This window comes from Mus pahari, chromosome 23 (assembly GCF_900095145.1).
Source record: "Mus pahari chromosome 23, PAHARI_EIJ_v1.1, whole genome shotgun sequence".
NCBI lineage: Eukaryota > Metazoa > Chordata > Mammalia > Rodentia > Muridae > Mus > Mus pahari.
Genome location: NC_034612.1, coordinates 4,231,411 through 4,251,010, shown reverse-complemented (window position 1 = coordinate 4,251,010; position 19,600 = coordinate 4,231,411). Strand labels below are relative to the sequence as shown.

At 55.2% G+C, this 19,600-nt stretch overlaps 2 protein-coding genes across 3 annotated transcripts in view; one reads left to right on the top strand and one right to left on the bottom strand.

The window, feature by feature from the left end:
• Window positions 1-91: 91 nt before the first annotated feature.
• Window positions 92-17,863, top strand: Kctd10 (potassium channel tetramerization domain containing 10). Of its 2 annotated transcripts, none has more exons than XM_021187256.2 (7): window positions 92-177; window positions 4,996-5,209; window positions 11,175-11,344; window positions 12,486-12,575; window positions 13,100-13,152; window positions 14,104-14,299; window positions 15,566-17,863. In XM_021187256.2, the coding sequence occupies exons 1-7, from the start codon at window positions 175-177 to the stop codon at window positions 15,782-15,784; spliced, it is 945 nt and encodes a 314-aa protein (XP_021042915.1). In that variant the 5' UTR covers window positions 92-174; the 3' UTR covers window positions 15,785-17,863. The 2 variants fall into 2 exon arrangements, with proteins under 2 accessions (XP_021042915.1, XP_021042916.1); XM_021187257.2 differs by having other exon boundaries at window positions 12,489-12,575; window positions 15,566-17,831.
• Window positions 16,821-19,600, bottom strand: part of Myo1h (myosin IH) — a 74,427-nt gene continuing 71,647 nt past the window's right edge. Inside the window, exons 31-32 of the mRNA XM_021187255.2 lie at window positions 19,122-19,221; window positions 16,821-18,375 (exon numbers count right to left, since the gene is read on the bottom strand). Coding sequence (XP_021042914.2) covers window positions 18,352-18,375; window positions 19,122-19,221 — 124 coding nt within the window. The 3' untranslated portion in view covers window positions 16,821-18,351. The remainder of the gene's footprint in view (window positions 18,376-19,121; window positions 19,222-19,600) is intronic.

The following is a 19,600-nucleotide window of genomic DNA, read 5'->3' as shown; positions in this document are numbered from 1 at the left end:
TAGGGCTTGCAGGGGGGACGCTTTAAGAAGTGTATCTCTGCGGGGCGGAAGTGGGGTGTGGTCGGAGGCCGGAAGTGCCCGCCCCGGCCCCGCCTCCGCCCCCTGCCTTGAGCGAGCTGAGTGTTTCCTGCCTCTCAGTCCGGATCTGGAGACTCGGGCGTCCTCCGGCTGTTCATGGTGAGGGCGGTGGCCGTCGTCGGGGGGCTGCGAGGGTGGAGGCCGAGCGGGAGCGGCGGGGCGCTGGGTAGCGCGGGCGGGCGGACGGAGGTCCGGGGCGGGGGAAGGGCTTCGGGTGAAAGGAGCCGGGGTCGGGGGTGAGGCGTGGGGTGGGATCTGCGAAGGGGCAGGCTGGTCCTGCGGGCGGAGGTGGCGCTGGGCGGCGAGCCTGGAGTGCTCATGGGCGATGGGACGTGGGAGATCGTCGGGACAAAGAGACGGCGGCGGCCTCGGGGTGGGGAACGCACGGGGTGGGGGATTCGTGGGGAGAGAGGGGCGAGCGTGTACCCTTGGGATCGAGCGAAGTTTGGCCTCTGGGAGGCTGCGCCTTGAGTAAGGTTGGGGTTCCAGGCAAGAGAGGGAGGGGCGCCCTCTGAACCCACAAGTCTGGGGCGAGGTGACTGGTAACAGTAATTCTAGCGAGGCATGCCTGAGGTCGGGGTCCCCTGACCACAGAGTCTGGCCTCAAGTGGCACCTGGCAACCTACCTAATCACTTCCCTGGAGGCCCGAGGTGACCACACCTCGGGAGGCCCGGGTTGTCCGGGTTATGGGATGGTTTCGGTTTACTTGAGATTGTCTAGGGTCTGGTTCCCTTGAATGGCTCTTCGTCCTTGGGTGTGGGTGGAGGGGGTGTGTGGACTATCGACCCAGGTCTTTGTCTGCTACTCACAAGAGCAGTCCCAAACTGAAGACAGATGACTCGGCCCACAGGCCAAATACATTTGGCTTTCGTCAAGCTCTATTTGGTGTGAAACAAGAGAGACACGCTTTGGTAGAAGGCGGCCAGCAGCTCCCGTAGATCGCCAACTGGTCCCTGGGGCTAACCTGGGAACGTGTTAACGACAAGACAGTCTGGGCTCACCGATGTATTTTTACAGTCTCTGCGTGCCATTTATGATTTGGGATATGAAACGGAGGCGTTTGGAACCAGATGGTAATGCCTAGCTTCCCTAGTAAGCAGGATTGACAACATCCTCATTGAGACTGTTGGGTGAAGTGTGCTCAAAATAGGAGAATGCCGTTGGGCCAGGTTCTTGGGGTAACTACCTTAGAAGCAAGTGTGGGGCAGACTGCTTTAGTTTTGGGCCACCTTTAACCTTGTTTGCTTCACACTGTAGCCCTCTAGCAGAGACCTCAGTTTAGTTTAGCCTCCTTGCATAATACCCCTTAAGCAACCCGCCTGGAAGAGCTCCCTTCAGATCCCCAAGGCTATTAGATAAACAGATTGTCTAATCTTCCTTAGCATCCGAATCACCTGAAAGAGCTTTTTAATCCCAAATTACTGGCAGCTGCACTCCCTGCTGGCCTGGGGTCTCACTCACTTGCTCCAGCAGGCAGGCCGCAGCATCTTGGAAGCTCTGGTGACTCTAATCTCCAGTTGAGAACACCTGGTTCAGGAGTTCAGGAGGAGGAGGAGTAGGTGGGCCTGGGCTTTGTCTCTGTTGTGGGGGCAGGGTGGGGCGGGAGGGGGGACAGTATTTGGAAGATCCTGGCTTTAACAGTCTGTTTTACAAAGGAGGAAACTGAGACTGAGGTTCAATAGCTCTTGTGAACCTTGCACAGAAAGCGACAACCTGAAACTACAGTCCAGGTTGGCTCGACCATCGGCTTGCTTCCCTCAGCCGACAGGAGATAAGTCTGCTGGGAGTTGGTGTTTTCTGGGTTTTGTTTGGTTTTCCTGTCTTATTTGTCTGGCTTTCCAACAAGACAGTCAACAATTCTCTCTTTTGGCTGATACTGGTTTTTTTGTTGTTGTTTTTTTCAATCGCTGTGAAGTGAGACTTTTACTTATGATGTTTTTGGTTTGCTTTTATATATGGGTCAGGAAATCACTGGGCCAACAGAGTAAGAGGTTTGTTAGAGAGCTTCTTCAAGACCACAGAGCTAATTATAGCCGAATTACGGGGTACAGGGCCATTTAGAACAGAGGCTTGTCATGTTGACTGCACATTAGAACCAGCTGGGGGAATTACAAAAAAAAGTTCCCTGGGCCACACCCAGAAGGTTGATAACAGAAGAGAGAGAGAGAGAGTGTGTGTGTGTGTGTGTGTGTGTGTGTGTGTAGGACACAGACATTACTGTCTTTTAAAAGCTCCTCTGGGGTTCCAGTGTGTGGCCAGGTGGAGCCACCATTTTAGTGGGCAACAGTATCTTCAAGCAGATGAGGAGGAAAGACGCTTAGATTCACCCGTCACACCAGAACAAACCTGTCACTGAGTCAGTGACTCGCCATCGGGTAACCCCCCTTTCACTGGTACCAAGGTTGCTCTCCAGCACCCCCAGTCACTCATGAGGTCAGCAGGAGGGCAGTGTTGCTGTGTGGAAGGCAGGGAATGGTCTGCAGAGAAGCCAGCTGTGGCAGGTGACTGCACTGTGTCCCCAGGTCACCATCACAGCCCAGGATGTGAGTGGAGCCAGAATATATATATATATATATATATATATAGAGAGAGAGAGAGAGAGAGAGAGAGAGAGAGAGAGCGCGCCAGTGCTCTCTGCCCTACTTAGAGTGAGGCTGCACAGATGCACAAGTTCATTAAAATCCAGCCATCTGTACACAGAAAGAATGGTTTATTATATGCCAAGTGTCCACATAAGCATACATAGCTGTATTTATGTCCTGTTTTATATCAGGTACCTTGAAGATGCTAGACTGTACCACAGACACTACATATGCACATATGTGTATGTCTAGATGTCTTGAGTGTGCGTGTGTGTGTACAAGTTTGTATCTGAAAAGAACATAGAAAAGTAATTCCAGTTTGGGGTGGATATCCTTTTACTATATACACATACAAACACACCTGTGAGCCTTTCTTTTGCGCCCCCCCCCCCCAATCAAAGTTTTGGAAGACGCTTTCTTCCTAGAATATCCTGCCACCCATGGACAGTATCTCTGGAGGATGTGTTTGGTATTTCTGGGGACTGTTTTGAAAGCTGAGTGAATGAGAGCATGTGTGTGTGTGTGTGTTATGTCCTGCTTTCCTCTTTGGCACCAAGCCGTAGACTCCAGGAGAACTCCAGGTGAGCTTTAGAAAACACACACACACACACACACACACACACACATACACGCGCGCTTGTTTGAGGAAACTCTTCCTTGCAGGGGACCATTCTTTCTGCTCTGCTCTGTAGGACTGTGACACAGGATCTCCAACTGTGATGTCCCGCCACCCTCAGGGTTGCAGGGACAGAGGATAGAGGGGACCGAAGAACTGGAAAACCTTGAACCGTATTCATGCCGCCCGCTCACTGTCTCTGCTGTAACGTGTGGCTTCTGTTTTGTCTCCTACCTGTTAAAAAGATAGATGCTTTGCCATTTATGATGTGGTAAGCATTCACTGATAAGAATAGGGAAATGGGCTGGGCGTAGTGTGGCGCACGCCTTTAATCCCAGCACTTGGGAGGCAGAGGCAGGTGGATTTCTGAGTTCGAGGCCAGCCTGGTCTACAGAGTGAGTTCCAGGGCTACACAGAGAAACCCTGTCTCAAAAAACCAAAAAAAAAAAAAAAAAAAAAAAAAAATAGGGAAATGGTCATTTTTCAGGTAGCTTGGTAAGTTTTGTGCTGCCTGTGCCCTCCAGCCAAAAGGTAGCAGAAGGACACCTGCGCTCACTGCGGCTGGGTCACCTCCAGGTCACACAGAGAGTGGAAGGTACCTCAGGAAGAGGAGCAGGGGTATTCAGAGAAGCGGCGTCTCTCTGTGTGAGATAGTGTCAGCAGGCAGCCGATTCCATGCTTCTCTGTGGTGACTCTCACCCCGAAGGTGGGACACCAAGACCCACAGTCCGCTGATCCGCAGGAGGGACACACACATCAGCCAGGAGACTGGGGTGTATTTTGGTCCTGTGGGTAATGGTCGTGTTCTCTGTGGTCGGGCGTGTTGGTGGGTGGTCTTGTTTTTGTCCTGCGGCAGCATGACCCCAGAGCAGCCTCATGTGTGGGTGAGGCTCTGTGATGTCCGAGGCCTTGCCATGGTGTCTGTGGGGGCTGCTTCTCTCTCCCTCTCTCCCTCTCTCCCTCCCCCCGTCCAGCCCCCCCCCCCGACATCTCGGGCTCTAGAATCTGCTGGATTCACCCTGAAGTACATAAGGACCCAGTGCCACCCCTGGCCTCTGTACCTCAGGTCTGGCGTGCTGCCTGGACCACCGTAGGATCTTGTAGCCTGGTGATGCTAGGGTAGGAAGTTGCCCCTTTTTCTGAACCTGCTTCCTCATCCGGCCGTTGACTACACTCAGGGTCTCTTTCCCCGTGGGAAGTAGTAGGAGCGAGAGTAGGGTCCTAGCTCCCAGAAGCGTGTTAATCTGGAATTCATTGGAAAGATGGTCCTGTGGGCTGCTCTGTGTGTACCCCTACAGGAAGGTAGATCATCCCAGGCATGGCCTTGGCTGCCTTAGCACGCGGTCCAGGGGCTGCTGATAGCGACGGACGGACATCACACAACACGGATTTAGAGACAGACTTAGGCCTATGGGGTCACAGGCAAGGTTGGCCTGTGAGACGCGGTGCGGATTGGGGTGAGCTGAGCGGGATGTGTTCCTCTTCTCGGGGGGCGCCCTCCAGCAGCCGCCAGCTGTCCTCCTGGCCTAATTAGCCCCTGATTTACAGAGGAACCAGAAATCCAAGGTTTTTTATTCCCTTCGAGCTCTTGAGTCATCTGTGTTGGGAGTCCAGTGTATCCACGGCCGAATCAGGCAACATCGGGATGATGATGTTCAGCCTGGAGCTAAAGGAGCGGGGCAGGCACGCTGACCCTGGCTTTTTAACTTCTCTGGCAGGAAGAGATGTCAGGAGACAGCGTGGTGAGCTCAGCGGTGCCAGCGGCCGCCACCCGCACCACTTCCTTCAAGGGCGCCAGCCCCAGCTCCAAGTACGTGAAGCTGAATGTGGGCGGCGCCCTCTACTACACCACCATGCAGACGCTCACCAAGCAGGACACCATGCTGAAGGCCATGTTCAGTGGACGCATGGAAGTGCTCACGGACAGCGAAGGTGAGTCCCCTGCCATGCGGGGTGCTAATGTGACATTATGGTGCCAAGTGCCACAGACACACTGAAGCCTGAGAGTCTTGGGGATATAAAACTCAGTCGGGAGGGTGTGGTCAGGGAGGGCTTCCTGAGGAAGTGGCGCTGGAGCTGAGACCAGACTGAGTAGCAGTCACTCGTGTAGATAAGGACTCTTGGCCTTGACCTGGCAGGTCTGCTGGGTGACTCTGAGCATGATTGTTCCATAAAGCGGGGGGCCAGGTACCTACCTCCCTGTGTTCTTTCTCTTTCAGTTAGGTGCTTCTGGGCTGGCGGGTTTTATGAGCAGGCGGCGCCCTTGGCTGCGCCACACCCACACTGTAGGGTGTTTGTGGAAAGGAAGACATGGCACCCCAGCAGCACCAGGAAACCAGGTTATCTGAGACCCCAGGCTCATTGTGCCATTGGGTCCCAGCAGGGTTCTGGAAGAGCAGCTCCAAGAGGGTTGGAAGGCTGGGGAAACTTCTTGGGGGGCCTTCGTGAGGTGGCCTGAGGCCTTCCTCACTGAGCTGGGCAGTGTCTGGGCCAGCAGCACATTCCTGCTGTAGATGCATGCTAAGGACGGCCTTTGTCCCTCTGGGAACTCTTAGAGTTCTTGGTTATTGTTTCCTTTAGTCCCGCCTTAGGCCTTTGCCTGTGGAAGCCGCTTCTTCCATAGCTTCAGGGCTAGGAAAGAGGTGCTGCTACTGTCCCTGAGATCTCTGCTTTGCACTGTCCTCGTGGGTGGCCCATCACCCGAAGCCAGATCCCTTGATGGGTTGGCCACTGCTTTGGTGCCCTTCAGCAACCCCACGGAGGCCTGGCTGTCAGGCTGGTGTTCTGACCTCAGCCGTCACCCATGCCAGGCAGAGCCGTCCTATGGCCCTTGGAGGGCATACTGCATAACCTGACCTACATGCTTAGGTCCAAATAGGAATAGACTGTTCACACCTTAAAGGAGCACCCTGATGTGGGGACCCCATCTCTGCCAGTTGAGCTGACATTTGCTGTAAACAAAAAGGCCGGGGCTGGACACAGGGCTCAGCGCTCGCAGAGGATGACAGGCAGCAGCTCAGCTCCAGGGGACCTGATGCCAGCTGGCTTCTGCGAGCGAGCACCCACCAGCATGTTCTCACACAGCACACATAAAAGACACTGTCGGTGGAGAGAGCCCACAGTAGGGCTTCCCATGAGAAGAGAAGGAGGCTTCACACACAGTAGGATAGTTTTGGGAGTGTATGTGCCCATGTTGATGGAACGTGGCTGAGAAAATGTGGCTTGAGGAGAGGCCCCGAGTGTGGGCTGCTGTGAGTGTCCTCTTGCCTGAGGGCTACATTGTGGGCACACAGTTCCCCAGTGAGGAGCCTGAGTGTGGGAGGGAGGCGCCTCTGAATGGCACGCCTCGCCACGGCAAGGGCTCAGCTGACCGTCTCGGAGCCTTTTCCTGTGTCAGGCATGGCGCCAGTTCTGCCTCACCTGCCAGACACTGGAGCTGAGACGTAGATGAGTGGCTTTCTCTGTAGCTCGTCTCATGCTGCTTGGGAGTTGTGAATGTGCCGGAAAGCCACGTGGTCAGTGCTGATGCCAGGCCTAACTGAAGGTGGAGGATGGACGCCCGCCTCTGAGACAGGAGGACGGGAGGACTTGAGTCCCATCTTACCCTTCAGGAGTAGATGTGCTTGTGATTCGGAATTGCGCCCTCGAGGGTGTGAGCAGGCTTTCCCTGACTTCTCTGAAAAGTTCAGTTCTGGCCACTGTAGCATTCTCTGAGCCCTCCCCCTCTCTAGTGGCCTGGAGGGTGGAGGGTTTGTGCAGCAGCTCTCCCAGCGCAGTAAGAATGAAATTCTGCCGCTGGGACCTTGGCTCCGAGTGCATGCCCAGTATCTCCCTACCACCACATGGAAATCCAGGCATGGTGGCACATGCCTGTAATTCCAGCATCCAGGAGTGGAGGCAGGAGGACCAAGAGTTCAAGGCCCCGTGTGAGACCCTGTCCTCCCCTCTCCCACTTGTGTGTAGGCTCGCCTGCCTGTGCTTTGTTCCCGTGGAGCTTGGACACTACGCCCGCCCGCCTGGCCCCATCTCCCCGAGGCTGCAGGTCTCTGACTAATGCCTTCAGAATCCGGGAGTGTGGGGACTAGGCTGACACACTCGCTCATTTTATTACGTGCAGAGGAAAGTCAGGCCCCTGGACCGTGTCTGTGCCTCGCTCCTTTCATGGCCACGGCTAGTCTGACTGGGGTTCTGGGTGCAGCTCAGTCCGCTCACCTGGGGTTGCAAAGCTTCTGTGTGGGTCCTGGCCGGGCAGTGGCACGGTCTGCTCCCCGGGTGGGTCCAGCGTGCAGGCAGGATGGGGAGCTGCGGTTTTGTGGGTGTTACCCTTACCACAGCCGTGGAGTTACCACTGTTCTGTTCCTGTGGCTTCAAACAGTGTTTGGTGTTCTCTTCCGCTCCTGTTCATTTAGCGCTGAGCTTATGACGTCACACGTCAGTAGTCCCCGCTCAGGGCTTTCCCTGAGGTGGAGTAATTCCTTCTGCGCGTGTACTGTAGCTAGTGGGGCACGTCGGCTTGATGGCCCCACAGACGTGTCCAGTTCCCAGTGTTGGGAATGGCAGACTTCCTCCTGGGGAAAGGGGACAAGGGTTGGGACTTCCCTCTCCTGCCTCCCAACCTCCAAGTTTGGAGCACTAAAGCTCCCTGGGCTCCCCGTGTCTTCAACTGTGCTGGGTATTGCCAGAGCTTTCTCCACGGTGCTGAGTCCGTGGGTAAGCCTCACGGTGGTCTAGCCTTCTGCCCGCACTGGGCTCTGTTGACCATTTAACTACTGCCAAGGAGCTGTGTGATCCGGGTGGGTTCATTTCGTATTTCCTAATCTCTGGCGTGCTGTGCATCTGACTGTCTTATTGGTTTGGGTTTCATCTTTCGGCTGCCTGGCTGCATCTGATTTGTAATCTCTTTTCCTCGCCTACTCCTTGCTGCTCTGTAGACGTGCACGGCGCTCTGGGTCCTGCTTCCTCGTGGGGTCTGTCTGTTTGCATGGAACTTCTTCCAGTCTGCCTGACCTCCGCTTTCCTCAGTACCTCTGCATTCATGCATGGCTTTTTTTGTTGGGTCTGCCCGCTTCCTTTTTCCTTCCCTCCTCCTCTTTTCCTCTTCCCCGACTCCTTCCTCCCCTCCCTCCCAGGGTTGGGATAGAGCCTGGGAACTGTCACTTGCCAGACGGGACCCTGCCTGCACTTCAGCCCCATCCACGGGTTCTTGATGTGTCTGCAATTCTCAGATAAGCATTGTGGCTGCTGTCTGTTACCTAAGGGACATTTAGAGATGTCCACGGGTGTTTTTGGTTGTCTCAGCTTGGGTGTCAGGGACTCTGCCTTACAGTACACTGAACAGGCTCCGGCTCACAGATCTGCCCTGAGGCCTTAGGCTCAGGAATTTGGGTTGTCACAGGTATCTCTGAGTGACTGTGAAGGCTGGGATCCGCTGGAGTTGTGAGGAGAGGGTTCCTAGAGACGAAGAGGAAGGAGGCTGAGCGCCCAGGCTACCCCAGAGAGGAAATACCAGTGTGTTTATATGAAGTCAGCCAGTACTCTCCTGCCCCAGCAACCCCCTATCCCCGCCCCTCCCCCCACCCCAGCAGCCTGGGTACCCTGAAAGCCACAGCAGCTCACTCCTGGGGTCTGGTGTTTGCAGCATCCCGACAGTCCTGCTGCTGCTTCCGGCACCCATGACGCGATGTGCTCACTGTCACGTGCTCGTAGTTAGCTGTGAGTGCTGCCTACGGCCAGTGCTGAGCTGTCTGCTTTCTGGCCAGCCTCTGGCCATACCTGTATGCCCACACTGTGCATCCCGCCTGCAGAGGACACCTCGGGACAGAGCTTAGGGGAACACTGAATGTGGAGCAGGCAGGTGGCAGAGCTGGGGTTCGGATAGTGGCCCTTGCCTGTCACCATTGTGCTAGGTGCTGAGCAGTCCTGGAGTCAGAGCCTCTGGGCTACCCTGCCAGCCCTGCTGTCCCCGTGGCCCTGGAAGCTCTCATCAGAGCTGTGTGCTCCAAGGCAGCAAGAGGTTGCTTGATGGCAGCCCTGTGGCTCTCCACGCAGGCGGCTGAGCTGAGTGTCAGGGATGGATGCCTGCTTTGAAAGCAACCAAAATATTTTAAGTCCAAATGCTAATTGAAACCTCATGGAGAGTGCGCTGGCTGGCGCCTCTGCCCTTATTTGTTCAAAGCGCGCCCTCCCCACAAGCATTTCCTGACATTCTTGTCTTGGAGCCCAGTGTCCCAGGCCGCCTGTTCATTTATGGAAACTCTGGGCTGTCACTTGAGTAATGGATTTGGGGGATCTTGGCCTTTCCCCAGCAGCTTGAGCTGATCATGCATGGAAGGCAGGACATAGGCTCTTTCCAGTCAGCTGAGCTCATCATTGATGGCTGTTTCTCTCGAAGCTTGGGGATCTTTAGTCTCAGTGGCCGAATCCCTCACCCCACACCCCTACCCCCAAGTGACACCAAGCATCTTGGGGACTCTGTGGAAATGCAGGGAACGAGCCTCCCCTACATGAGCAGTCCAGAGGGCAATACTGTCCATCTGTACTGTGTCAGCATTCGGTCTAGGGAACTTGGGGGCTGTGGGCCTGATGCATGTAGGCTGAATTTAACCTATACACACATATATGCTGTATTTACCTTTTGATGGGTTGAGAATTCTTTGCTTTTTAAGTTAATTTACCATCCTTTTAAAATGAGGAAATTGATGAGGAGAAATCTGAATTTCTGGCTTTGCTTACAATGCCAGAGCCCAGGAAGCCCTGGACACACTTGCCTTCCTGGCCACTTTGGCTGCATCGGTAGAGGCCACACTTGGGAGAAGGGGTGTGTTCACGAGCTGGCCACAGGCCTGGACCGCCAGCTGCACACACTTAGGCTGTGTTCCGTGGACTGTGTACACTAGTAGGTGTGTGTCTTGTTTTCTCAGACCCAGAAAGAGGCTTGGGTGGCAGCTTGAGGTCACTGTGGGAGGATTTACCTTCCCGGGCCCCTCAATACACGCTCAGTACACACTCTGTGTCACAGGCCGAGTGCCCTTCCTTCTGCCCCAGGCAGGAAGCACAGCACTGCGAGACTTTACCACTGGGAACGGAGAGCAGAGGAGAAGACAGTAGGGTCCCAGTTCTGTGTTTACCTCCATACCATGCTGAATCGGGAGGCATGTTCAAGTCCCCGGGCCTGGGGTCACTGCGTGGTCTGGCATCCCATCTTACTGCTTTTTAAGAAGTTTTTTTGAGATTTGTTTTATTTTTCTGTGTATGATGTTCTGCTTACATGTGTGTCTGCATACCACCAGAGTGCCCAGTTGTGCCCATTGCCTACAGAGGTCAGGGGAGGATATCAGTGCTCAGAGACAGAAGCCGCAGATGATTGTGAGCGCCATGTGGGTGCTGGGAATTAACTGCTGAGCCAGCTCACCAGCTTCCCCTGCTCTCGGGAGAGACCTCGGGTCTTCATCCCTTTCTCCCTCTTGCTGGGGCTTCTTCGTTGGCAAGTTCCAGTCCTGCCCTCTCCACTGAACACCCTCCAGAGATGTCACACTAGGACAAGGGTTTTGAAAACCAGTGGGCTTGGGTGGAGTAAGCCCACGGACTCTGGTGAGCAGAAGGGTGATCCTCTCTTCTCCGCCCTTACCGTCATGCCTGGTGCTGGCCAGCAGGTGGGACATTTTCCATATCCAGTGAGGCAGGCTCACCTACTCATGTTGACTGAACCCTCTTGACCAACGCGGAAGTCAGCCTTTGGGTTTCTCAGTTACGGGCAGAGCATATCTTCAGGCTTTAGGGACCTCGGGGTTGCTTGGGCTGACAGTGACAGGCAGAGTCTGGGGGCTTGCGCCCAGCCGTGGTGCCCGCCTCCCCTGACAAGTGCCCTGTGACCTGGTTGTCCTGCCGCCCACTACAGGCTGGATCCTCATCGACCGCTGCGGGAAGCACTTTGGGACAATCCTCAACTACCTGCGAGACGGGGGTGTGCCCTTGCCCGAGAGCCGCCGGGAGATCGAGGAGCTGCTAGCCGAGGCCAAGTACTACCTGGTGCAGGGCCTGCTGGAAGAGTGCCAGGCCGCCCTGCAAGTAGGCACCCTCTTCCCTGTCTCCAGCCAGGCTGCCCTGGTGTTCCCAGGTTCACAGACAGGAGGACCAGTCTCCAGCCAGGCTGCCCTGGTGTTCCCAGGTTCACAGACAGGAGGGCCAGTCTCCAGCCAGGCTGCCCTGGTGTTCCCAGGTATCCTGGGTCACCTTTGTGTGGGAATGGGTCCCTCAGCTCCCTGTCTACAGATCTGAGAGGTTCACTGTAGAACTTGCCTCCTCGTCCTGTCCTTGTGTCTGAAAACTGTCCTCCCCTCCCGTTGGGCTGTCCTCCCCTCCCGTTGGGGTGTCCTTCTCCTTGGCTGCCTGAACACTGCCTCAAGTGCTGCGTCTGTTCCTTGAGAGGCCGCCCCTTGCGTTTTTACTCTGTGTTCACTCTGTGTTGGTTTGTTCAAGTGACATTTGGGAAGTTTACCATGCAGAATTGGGTGACCCTTGGCTTCTGTTGCAGTCCAAGGAGACGCTGCATATGCGGGACTGGGAGCCCTTGTCTTTCGGGGGCCCTCATGGTTGGATGATAGAGTGACGTTTTTCAAGGGAAGCCTCATGGGGGAAGATGGTGCCCTGTAAGGAGTCCTCCAGGCGTGGTGATGCCTGGAACTCAGGCACTCAGAAGGCAGAGGCAGGAGGCTCACGGTTTTGAGGCCAGCCCAGGCTACCTAGCAACACTCTCATAAAGAACCAGAGAGGCCGTGGACGTTTTCTGTCTGGGTTGTAAGCATGGCTGCATGCTGTCCATCGGGGACTGAGCAGACTTGGGAGACTTGCAAGGCATTGAGTAACTCTGCTCTGCTCTGCCCTGCCTCTCGCTGCAGAGTGCAGACCTTCCCCATCTGCTGCCGCCACAGTGGGGCTGGAGCAGCTTTTATGCAGTCACCTGCTGCATTGAGGGCTCAGTTTTGAGTGTCCTCCCAGGCAGACAGAGCGGTATCATCCTGGTGTCTACTGGGCACTCCAGCATACCACAGCCCCAAAGACCAGACTTCTCTGGTCTCTCTAACCTTTCCCAATTAACTGGTGCAAAGTGGCTTCCATTCCCTCTCATCAGGGCCTGGCTTCCTGGCTGGCCAGCTTAGACAGCCCTGGGCCAGGTGGACCCCTGGGCTGAAAGCACGTTTTGTTCCAGCAGAACAAAGATACTTACGAGCCCTTCTGCAAAGTTCCTGTCATCACATCCTCCAAAGAAGAGCAGAGGCTTATAGCAACGTCAAATAAGGTGTGCCGAGACTCGGGGTGGTGTGTGAGGGCGTGTGTGTGTGTGTGTGTGTGTGTGTGTGTGTGCGCCTGTGTGTATGAGTGTGGGGGTGTCTGTGTATACCTTTGAGTGTACCTGTGTGAGTCTGAGGGTGTCTGCATTGTACCTGTGGGGGCTGGGGAATGTTTGTGTGTGTGTGAGAGAGAGACAGACAGACAGACAGACCGAGTATGAATGAGAATATGTGTATGTTGGGGGTTGTATATGTGTATGTTGGGGGTTGTATATGTGTATGTTGGGGGGGGGGGCTTGTCTGTGCCAGTGTGTACCTGTGTTTGGTGTGGGGCCGGGGGAGGCAGTGCCCAGTGCCTGCGTTTTGAGATAAAGGGCGTTCTGAGTGGGAAACCTCATCTCACACATTGCCCCTGCCCCTGGAACTTGTAGCAACCCTCCTGTAAGCTCTGCTAGCCTGTGCCCACAGCCTTCGGGCAGCAGTGTGCCCTGCACCCCCAGAAGTAGTAACTCTTCCTCTCCTCCCCACACAGCCAGCTGTGAAGCTGCTCTACAACAGAAGCAACAACAAATACTCCTACACCAGGTAAGCTGCAGCGGGCTGGGCCTGTCCCCTCACGTCCCCTCACGTCCCCTCACTCACGGACCACGCTCCGCACCTCAGCTGGGCGGGGAGGTAGGGGGGGACTTAGAGATAGGCGGGATTCACCCGTGTCACAAAATCCAGCTTCATGTCGTATGTCACTCATGTCATGAGTGACTTTGACACATCCACAGTGTGCAACACCAATACTGTGTAGCATTCGGCCGTGTCGGCAGATGAGCAGTCTCCCTCATCTTCCTGGCCGCCGGCCGCCACCAGCCTAGAACTTGCTGCATCTTGTGACTGACCCCTCCCTCACTGTGAGATTTTCAGGGTTCATGAGCACTGTAGCACCATCACCATACCGTGCCCTTACGGCCATATGGCAAATGCCGTTTTATTGTCTGGCCTCGGCACAGGCTCCTGGGTCCTTTGCAGCTTCTGTCTGTTATAAACGCTGCCTTGAACATTAAAGTTCAGGCGTGTGTGGACATCACTGGCCTTGTCTCTTGGGTCTCTGTGAGTCTGGTTCAGTTCCCAGGGACTGCACTGTTTGAACATTGCCACCCACAAGAGGTGGATGTTTCTAGAGCGCCCTTTGGCTCTCAAGAGGGAACATGCTCCGTAAAGGAGCGACTTGAGGAATAGAGAGAGCTAATGAGGTCCTCACCGACCCAGAAGTCTTCCTTGGGCATTGGCACCCAGAGGCCCTACAGTCAGTGTTCTTCTTAGGCATAGGTGGGGCAGATGTGCCACCGTGGGTTAGGGGCACGGCTGTTCTGGGGACCCCGCTCTGCCATATATACATTATGGAGCAGTAGCCTCTTGCGCCTTTCTCAGGGGCTCACTGTAGGTAGAGAGAGAAGGCGCCAGGAGGACTCCGCACGCAGGAGCACCGGGCAGATGTCAGCAGGTTGGCCAACTCTGCTCATTTTACCCAATGCTTTTCTGCAGCAATTCTGACGACAACATGTTGAAAAACATCGAACTGTTCGATAAGCTGTCCCTGCGCTTTAATGGGCGGGTTCTGTTCATTAAAGATGTCATCGGGGACGAGATCTGCTGTTGGTCATTTTATGGCCAGGGCCGGAAAATCGCTGAAGTCTGTTGTACCTCCATCGTCTATGCCACCGAAAAGAAGCAGACCAAGGTGAGAGCCGCGCTCGCGGGTACTTCTACTTGAGTGAGGGAAACTCTAGGGGTGTGGCGGGTCAGAGAAACGGGGGCACTTCCTACCGACACTGGGCAAGCCGAGAGGGCTGTGCTCCCAGCTGTCCCCGGGCAGTCCGGCCGGATTAAGGTTTGCCTGTGTGCTCAGCTGCCAGGGCCTTCTCCCTCTGGCATCCCGGATCTTTCTGACCTCCCGTGCTGGGTCACTTTGCTGCCTTCCGAAGCTGGCCCTTGACTGTCCACCTGTCCTTCCTTTCTGCTGACCTGGATCTGTCTCCCGCTGACATAGGCCCCACATGCCATGGCTTTTTAAAATGATTACATGTAGGCGTGTGTATCTGCAGGTGGTTTGTGCACGTGCGTGCTGGTGCATAAGATTCCCTACAGTTGTGAGCTGGAGCCCAGCTCGCTGTCAGAACCACACCTCTCTCTAGGCCTGCTTGCCCACCCTTCTTAGACCAGCACCAAAGGTGGCCACCCTTTCCTGCTCTCCTCTTCTGTTCGCTACACATTCTGTCATTTTCCTCTCACCCTAAGGGAAATGGACGTTAATTTTGCCAAGGTTCTAGTCACCTGTGTGTAGGCCATCAGTCACCTGACCTGGTTGCTTTCACCCCCGAGGCTTTGGGGGATGTGGTTCCATGGGATCCCGGAGCTGGCAGAACACTGAGGCTAAACTCAGTTGTCGGGTTTGGCAGCTTTACCCTCTGAGCCATCTCACTGGCTCCGCTGTGTTGTTTGGGTGCGTCTGGCGATTGCCACTATGAGATTTGGGTCACAAGTTCTGCCAAGCCTTGTGATTGGAGCTCTGTGGCAATGTGACTTTCCCAGCCTTCAGCCTCTCACACCGGCTGTCCCCACGGCTGGTCTATGTGAGGCTGAGGAGCAGATCCTGCCCCTGGAAGAAGTGGGGTACTCAGGGTAGTTTCTCAAGCTCTCTCCCTTCACTGTCCTGGGCTCGCACCTCTCAGCTGCCCAGAGAGCCAGGGCTTTGCTTACCCCAGGCTGCCACAGTCTCCTCTGCCTAGCATTCTCCCACCCCTGCCGGGAGGAAGATGTCACTGCTCAGCTGAAGGCAGAAGTGTAGGAAAGTGGAGGACATCCAGGGAGCACTCTGGACTCCCTGGGACTGCATTGTCAGCCTAGGAGCTGGGGAGCCTGAGGCCCTGCTGAGGCACAGTGTGAGGTGGTGGCCATGTACAGCTGGCCGGCTAACGTTCCTGCCGTGTATTTTGTGGGGGCACAGGTTGAGTTCCCCGAAGCCCGCATTTATGAGGAGACCCTGAATATCTTGCTGTACGAGGCCCAGGATGGCCGAGGACCTGACAACGCCCTCCTGGAGGCCACGGGCGGGGCAGCGGGACGCTCTCATCACCTGGATGAGGACGAGGAGCGGGAGCGGATCGAGCGCGTGCGGAGGATCCACATCAAACGTCCCGATGACCGGACCCACCTCCATCAGTGAGCAGGCCGCACACCCTGCCTTCTGCCCTCCCTCTGCTCCTGCCCCCGCCCCCTCAGACCCTGTGCAGGCTCCGGGGCACCTCCCATGTCCCCTGGCGTCTGAGACACTTTTGTAACAAGCCAGATGATTATTTTGATATTTCTTGACCAAGTGGATTGCCTGTGTGTTGGCCCAGGTGTTCACCCCTGTGAACACGCTGGGTCTGGGGGCCCACGTCCCGTGAGAGCCTGGCCTTCAGGGCCTTGGAGGAAAACGTATGAATGAGTTGGGCGTGTATGTGAGAACCTTTGTTGCAGTATTTATTTTTATGGGTGTTGACTACCTATTAGGGCTTCTTAGGTGACACTCCCTTAAGGACTTAGTTTGGCAGTTGGTAGGGACTGCCTAGTTGGTAGCCAGCCACCAAGGCGTCCTTGAGCAGCCTGGCCCCCGTGAGCTGTGAGCAGGCCGAGTCGTTGCTCCCATGGGAGTCTGCTCTGTGTGCGGTTTTGTACAGAGCCCCTTGGTCACAGTGGAAGGGGGACGAAGTGTGCTTCCAGCCTCTCCCTGGTTCTCCGTGTGGCAGGCACACGCCAGGCTGGGAGCAGACCAATTCCTGGCAGGGGGCTGCTCTCTCAGCTCTGTCCTTTTGATGTTCCCCATCCAGGAAGGGGCAGCCATCGCGGCTTTAAGGCTCTGCTCCTCTGTGCATGGCTTCCTTTTCTCATCAAGGGGTGCCTTGCCCTTTGGTTAGGAACTGTGTGACCGCGACACTGGCACCTGGGAAGGCTTCCGCCGAGTTGGCAGCAGTTTCCCTGCAGAACCGAGTGGGCGTGTAGATACCTTTGGGTCTTGTTTTCAGGGGATGTGTGTGTGACTGCTGGTGGAGACGTGTGACTGTAGGGCGCAGGCGCTCATGACGACTGTCGGTTACCTCGAGTCTGCTGTGTGCAGAGGAGTCGTGGCTGAGTAGACTAGTTCCAAGGTTAGGTGAGAGCGTGGGATGGATTTGACTGCTTGATAAAGGAAGTGTTGGCTATTTTTAGACCAAAGGTATTAGTGGGTGGTCTCTGACACGTTTTAAAGTTTCTATTTTGCGACGGTTTGTACAGCTCACTTTGTACATGACAGTTGTATACCTTTCTCTTGTATCTGACACAAAACCTATGATCAATACTCCATCCCGACTGGGTCGAGGAACCATGAACGGGGTAGCCTTTTGTATTAAGAGCCAAGAAGGGAGCTTATGTATGTGTCCTACGTTTTTTATACTGTTTGTTTTAAACGTCAGCCCTGCCCGTTGGGTTCAGTTTTTCTAGGAAGTGAATGTCAGTCCTGGTGTTTTCTATAGGAATGGAGAAGCCATGTATACACTGTGTAAATGCTCATGTGAGAATGGCCTAGCGGCACAGTCTGACTTGCTGTGGCCTCTGGCCTTCCCGTTACTGTTTTTGGCAGCTCTCTCTACCTTCCTCTACCCTCAAACCTTGTGCCTGTAGCTTTGTACTTCAGCTCCCAGGGATAGGAACAGACCTAGCGAACATTCCACGGTGCCTGATCCCGCTGGCAACTGAGTCCAGCTAGGGCCTGACCCGGCGTCAGTCTCCAAAGCTCTGCTTCAGGGCTCCAGCCACGGGCTTGAGGAGCAGAAGTCAGCGCTCGTAGATCACCATCTAGTGAGCCGCCGGTGTAGAGTGAGCTTTTACTGCACGCTCAGGGCTCACAATGAAAATAAATCAGAATAGCTTTTTGCTCATGGTATCCAAGTTCAGTGTTTGTGGGGCCCACACCTGGGAGGTCTGGCACAGCTCTCTGTCGCCTGCTGTGACAGATGGGCTGTTTGACCTCTCTGGAGGCTGAGACCCCATACCTGCTGCTCAGTGCTGGTAATCAGCCCTCCCCAGAGTGCGTGCAGGCCAAGAGGGCTCCACCCACGGTCCCTGGTCATGTACGTACCACTCTCTTCCTGCCTCTGCACTATGAAAACCATACTGGGAGTTTTAGAAGTGCTCACTCCTGTACGAGCATCTGCAGACACGTGTAAAATAAACATTAAACAACGCTTCTACTCACGTTGCCTTCTGGTCTTTTCGAGAACGCCTGGCCCAGTCAGCATGGCTACTAACATGCAGCAAGGGCAAGGCCACCACATCCTACCTCAGTCATTCTCTGCAGGGCTGAGGGATGGGCTGGTGTGAGATTGGAGTCAGGGGCCCCCACTTCCCCCAGGATCTGGGAGCCTAGCCCCGTCCCTGGCAGCAGAGTTGAGATTGTGCCTCCTGACGAAATTTCCTTTACTCCTGGGTCTCAGCAGCTTGCCAGAGGTACTGAGTCTGCTGCCCACCCTACAGTGACTTCTTGGTGTGCGCCTAAATTGGGTTCCACCAGGGACGTGGGAGGACTCTAGGATGGCTCCCAGGGAGCGACTGGATATAGCGAAGCCTGAGACCTGGCTCTGCCGTAGCATGGGCTCCTAGATGCGGCCGCCCTGGCCCTGAGCATGGCTAACTGAAGCGGGTCCGTGCTTGTTCAGTGCTTGCATCAGCTTGAGCAGAAATAGGGACCGAGGAAGGGGAGGTCATCCTCTGTCAGGTCTTCTTCCTGGCGGACACCTAGGGAGAGGAACCGCAGCCGGCTTTAGAGCCCAGCCGTCTGCCCTGGAGGAAGCGGCTCCCTCCTAAGGGAGCAGCCAGGTTACAAAGCGTGCAGAGAGACCGGCCAGTCAGCATCGTCAGCCATGGGCAAGAGGGACTAAGTGGCCACCGAGTCCCGGCAGTACCTCACTGAAAGATCACTGACTTTACATTCAAAGTAACCTTTCCTTCCACTTGTCCCTGAGGGGGCAGAGGGTCCCCATGCTGCAAAAAACACTTGTGAACTATTTATACCTGCAGACCAGTGTGGCATACAGGTAAGATATATAAATTAAACAAGTGTATACAGAAAGTGCATTTCACGGGTTCCTCCCCCATCTGCTTTGCCCATGGCAGCAGCACACACATCCCCGGTTGCTTGCTCTGACCCGGTGAGGACCTTCTGACTGGCTTGTGGGAGCTCGGCCTTCCATTATCACAAGGCAATGGGTTCATATTTGAACCTCCTTAGGCCTGGGACCGTTTTATCTCACCCTGAGCACATGGCAGCGCCTTTGTGAGCCAGCAGACACACACCTGGGCTCCAACACTCGAGAATGACAACTGTCTCATGTGCCCCTCTGGTTTGCAACACCTGCCCGCCCATCTCTCAAGTACCATTTAGTTGCTTTCTTCCAGAGTACGAGTCAGGACCGTAGTGGGAGTGGTCGATTTTGGCTCATGCCTATGCGTATCCTCTGGCGGCCCTGCACACAGCCACTTACCACTCTTAACTGTCCGTTTTTATCCTTATAGACTTGGTCTTCCTCTCCAGTCTCAAAAACTATGGTGCCTTCTCTCCCAGGGCTGACAGAGAACTGTAAACTTAAAACGCAGGGAGCAACGGGTTACTAACACGCACTTTAGTCTGCGAGAGCACTCCCTCGGGGAGTTCCACTTTGTCTCACTGTTGGTCACAATCAGAAGGATGCCCTCACAAGTGGGCTTCTGTGGTCTCAAGTCAGCTCAGCAGCCCCGGCTCTCTAAAGGGCCTCCGGATGCATTCATAAGAGCGGCCTGCAGGGTTCCTGCTGCAGCTCACAGCGACCCAAGGATTCCATCCTCTGAGCCCCAGCAGAGTTGCTGCCCTTTCAAGAGTCCTCACCCAGCCGGGCGTGGTGGCGCACGCCTTTAATCCCAGCACTCGGGAGGCAGAGGCAGGCAGATTTCTGAGTTCAAGGCCAGCCTGGTCTACAAAGTGAGT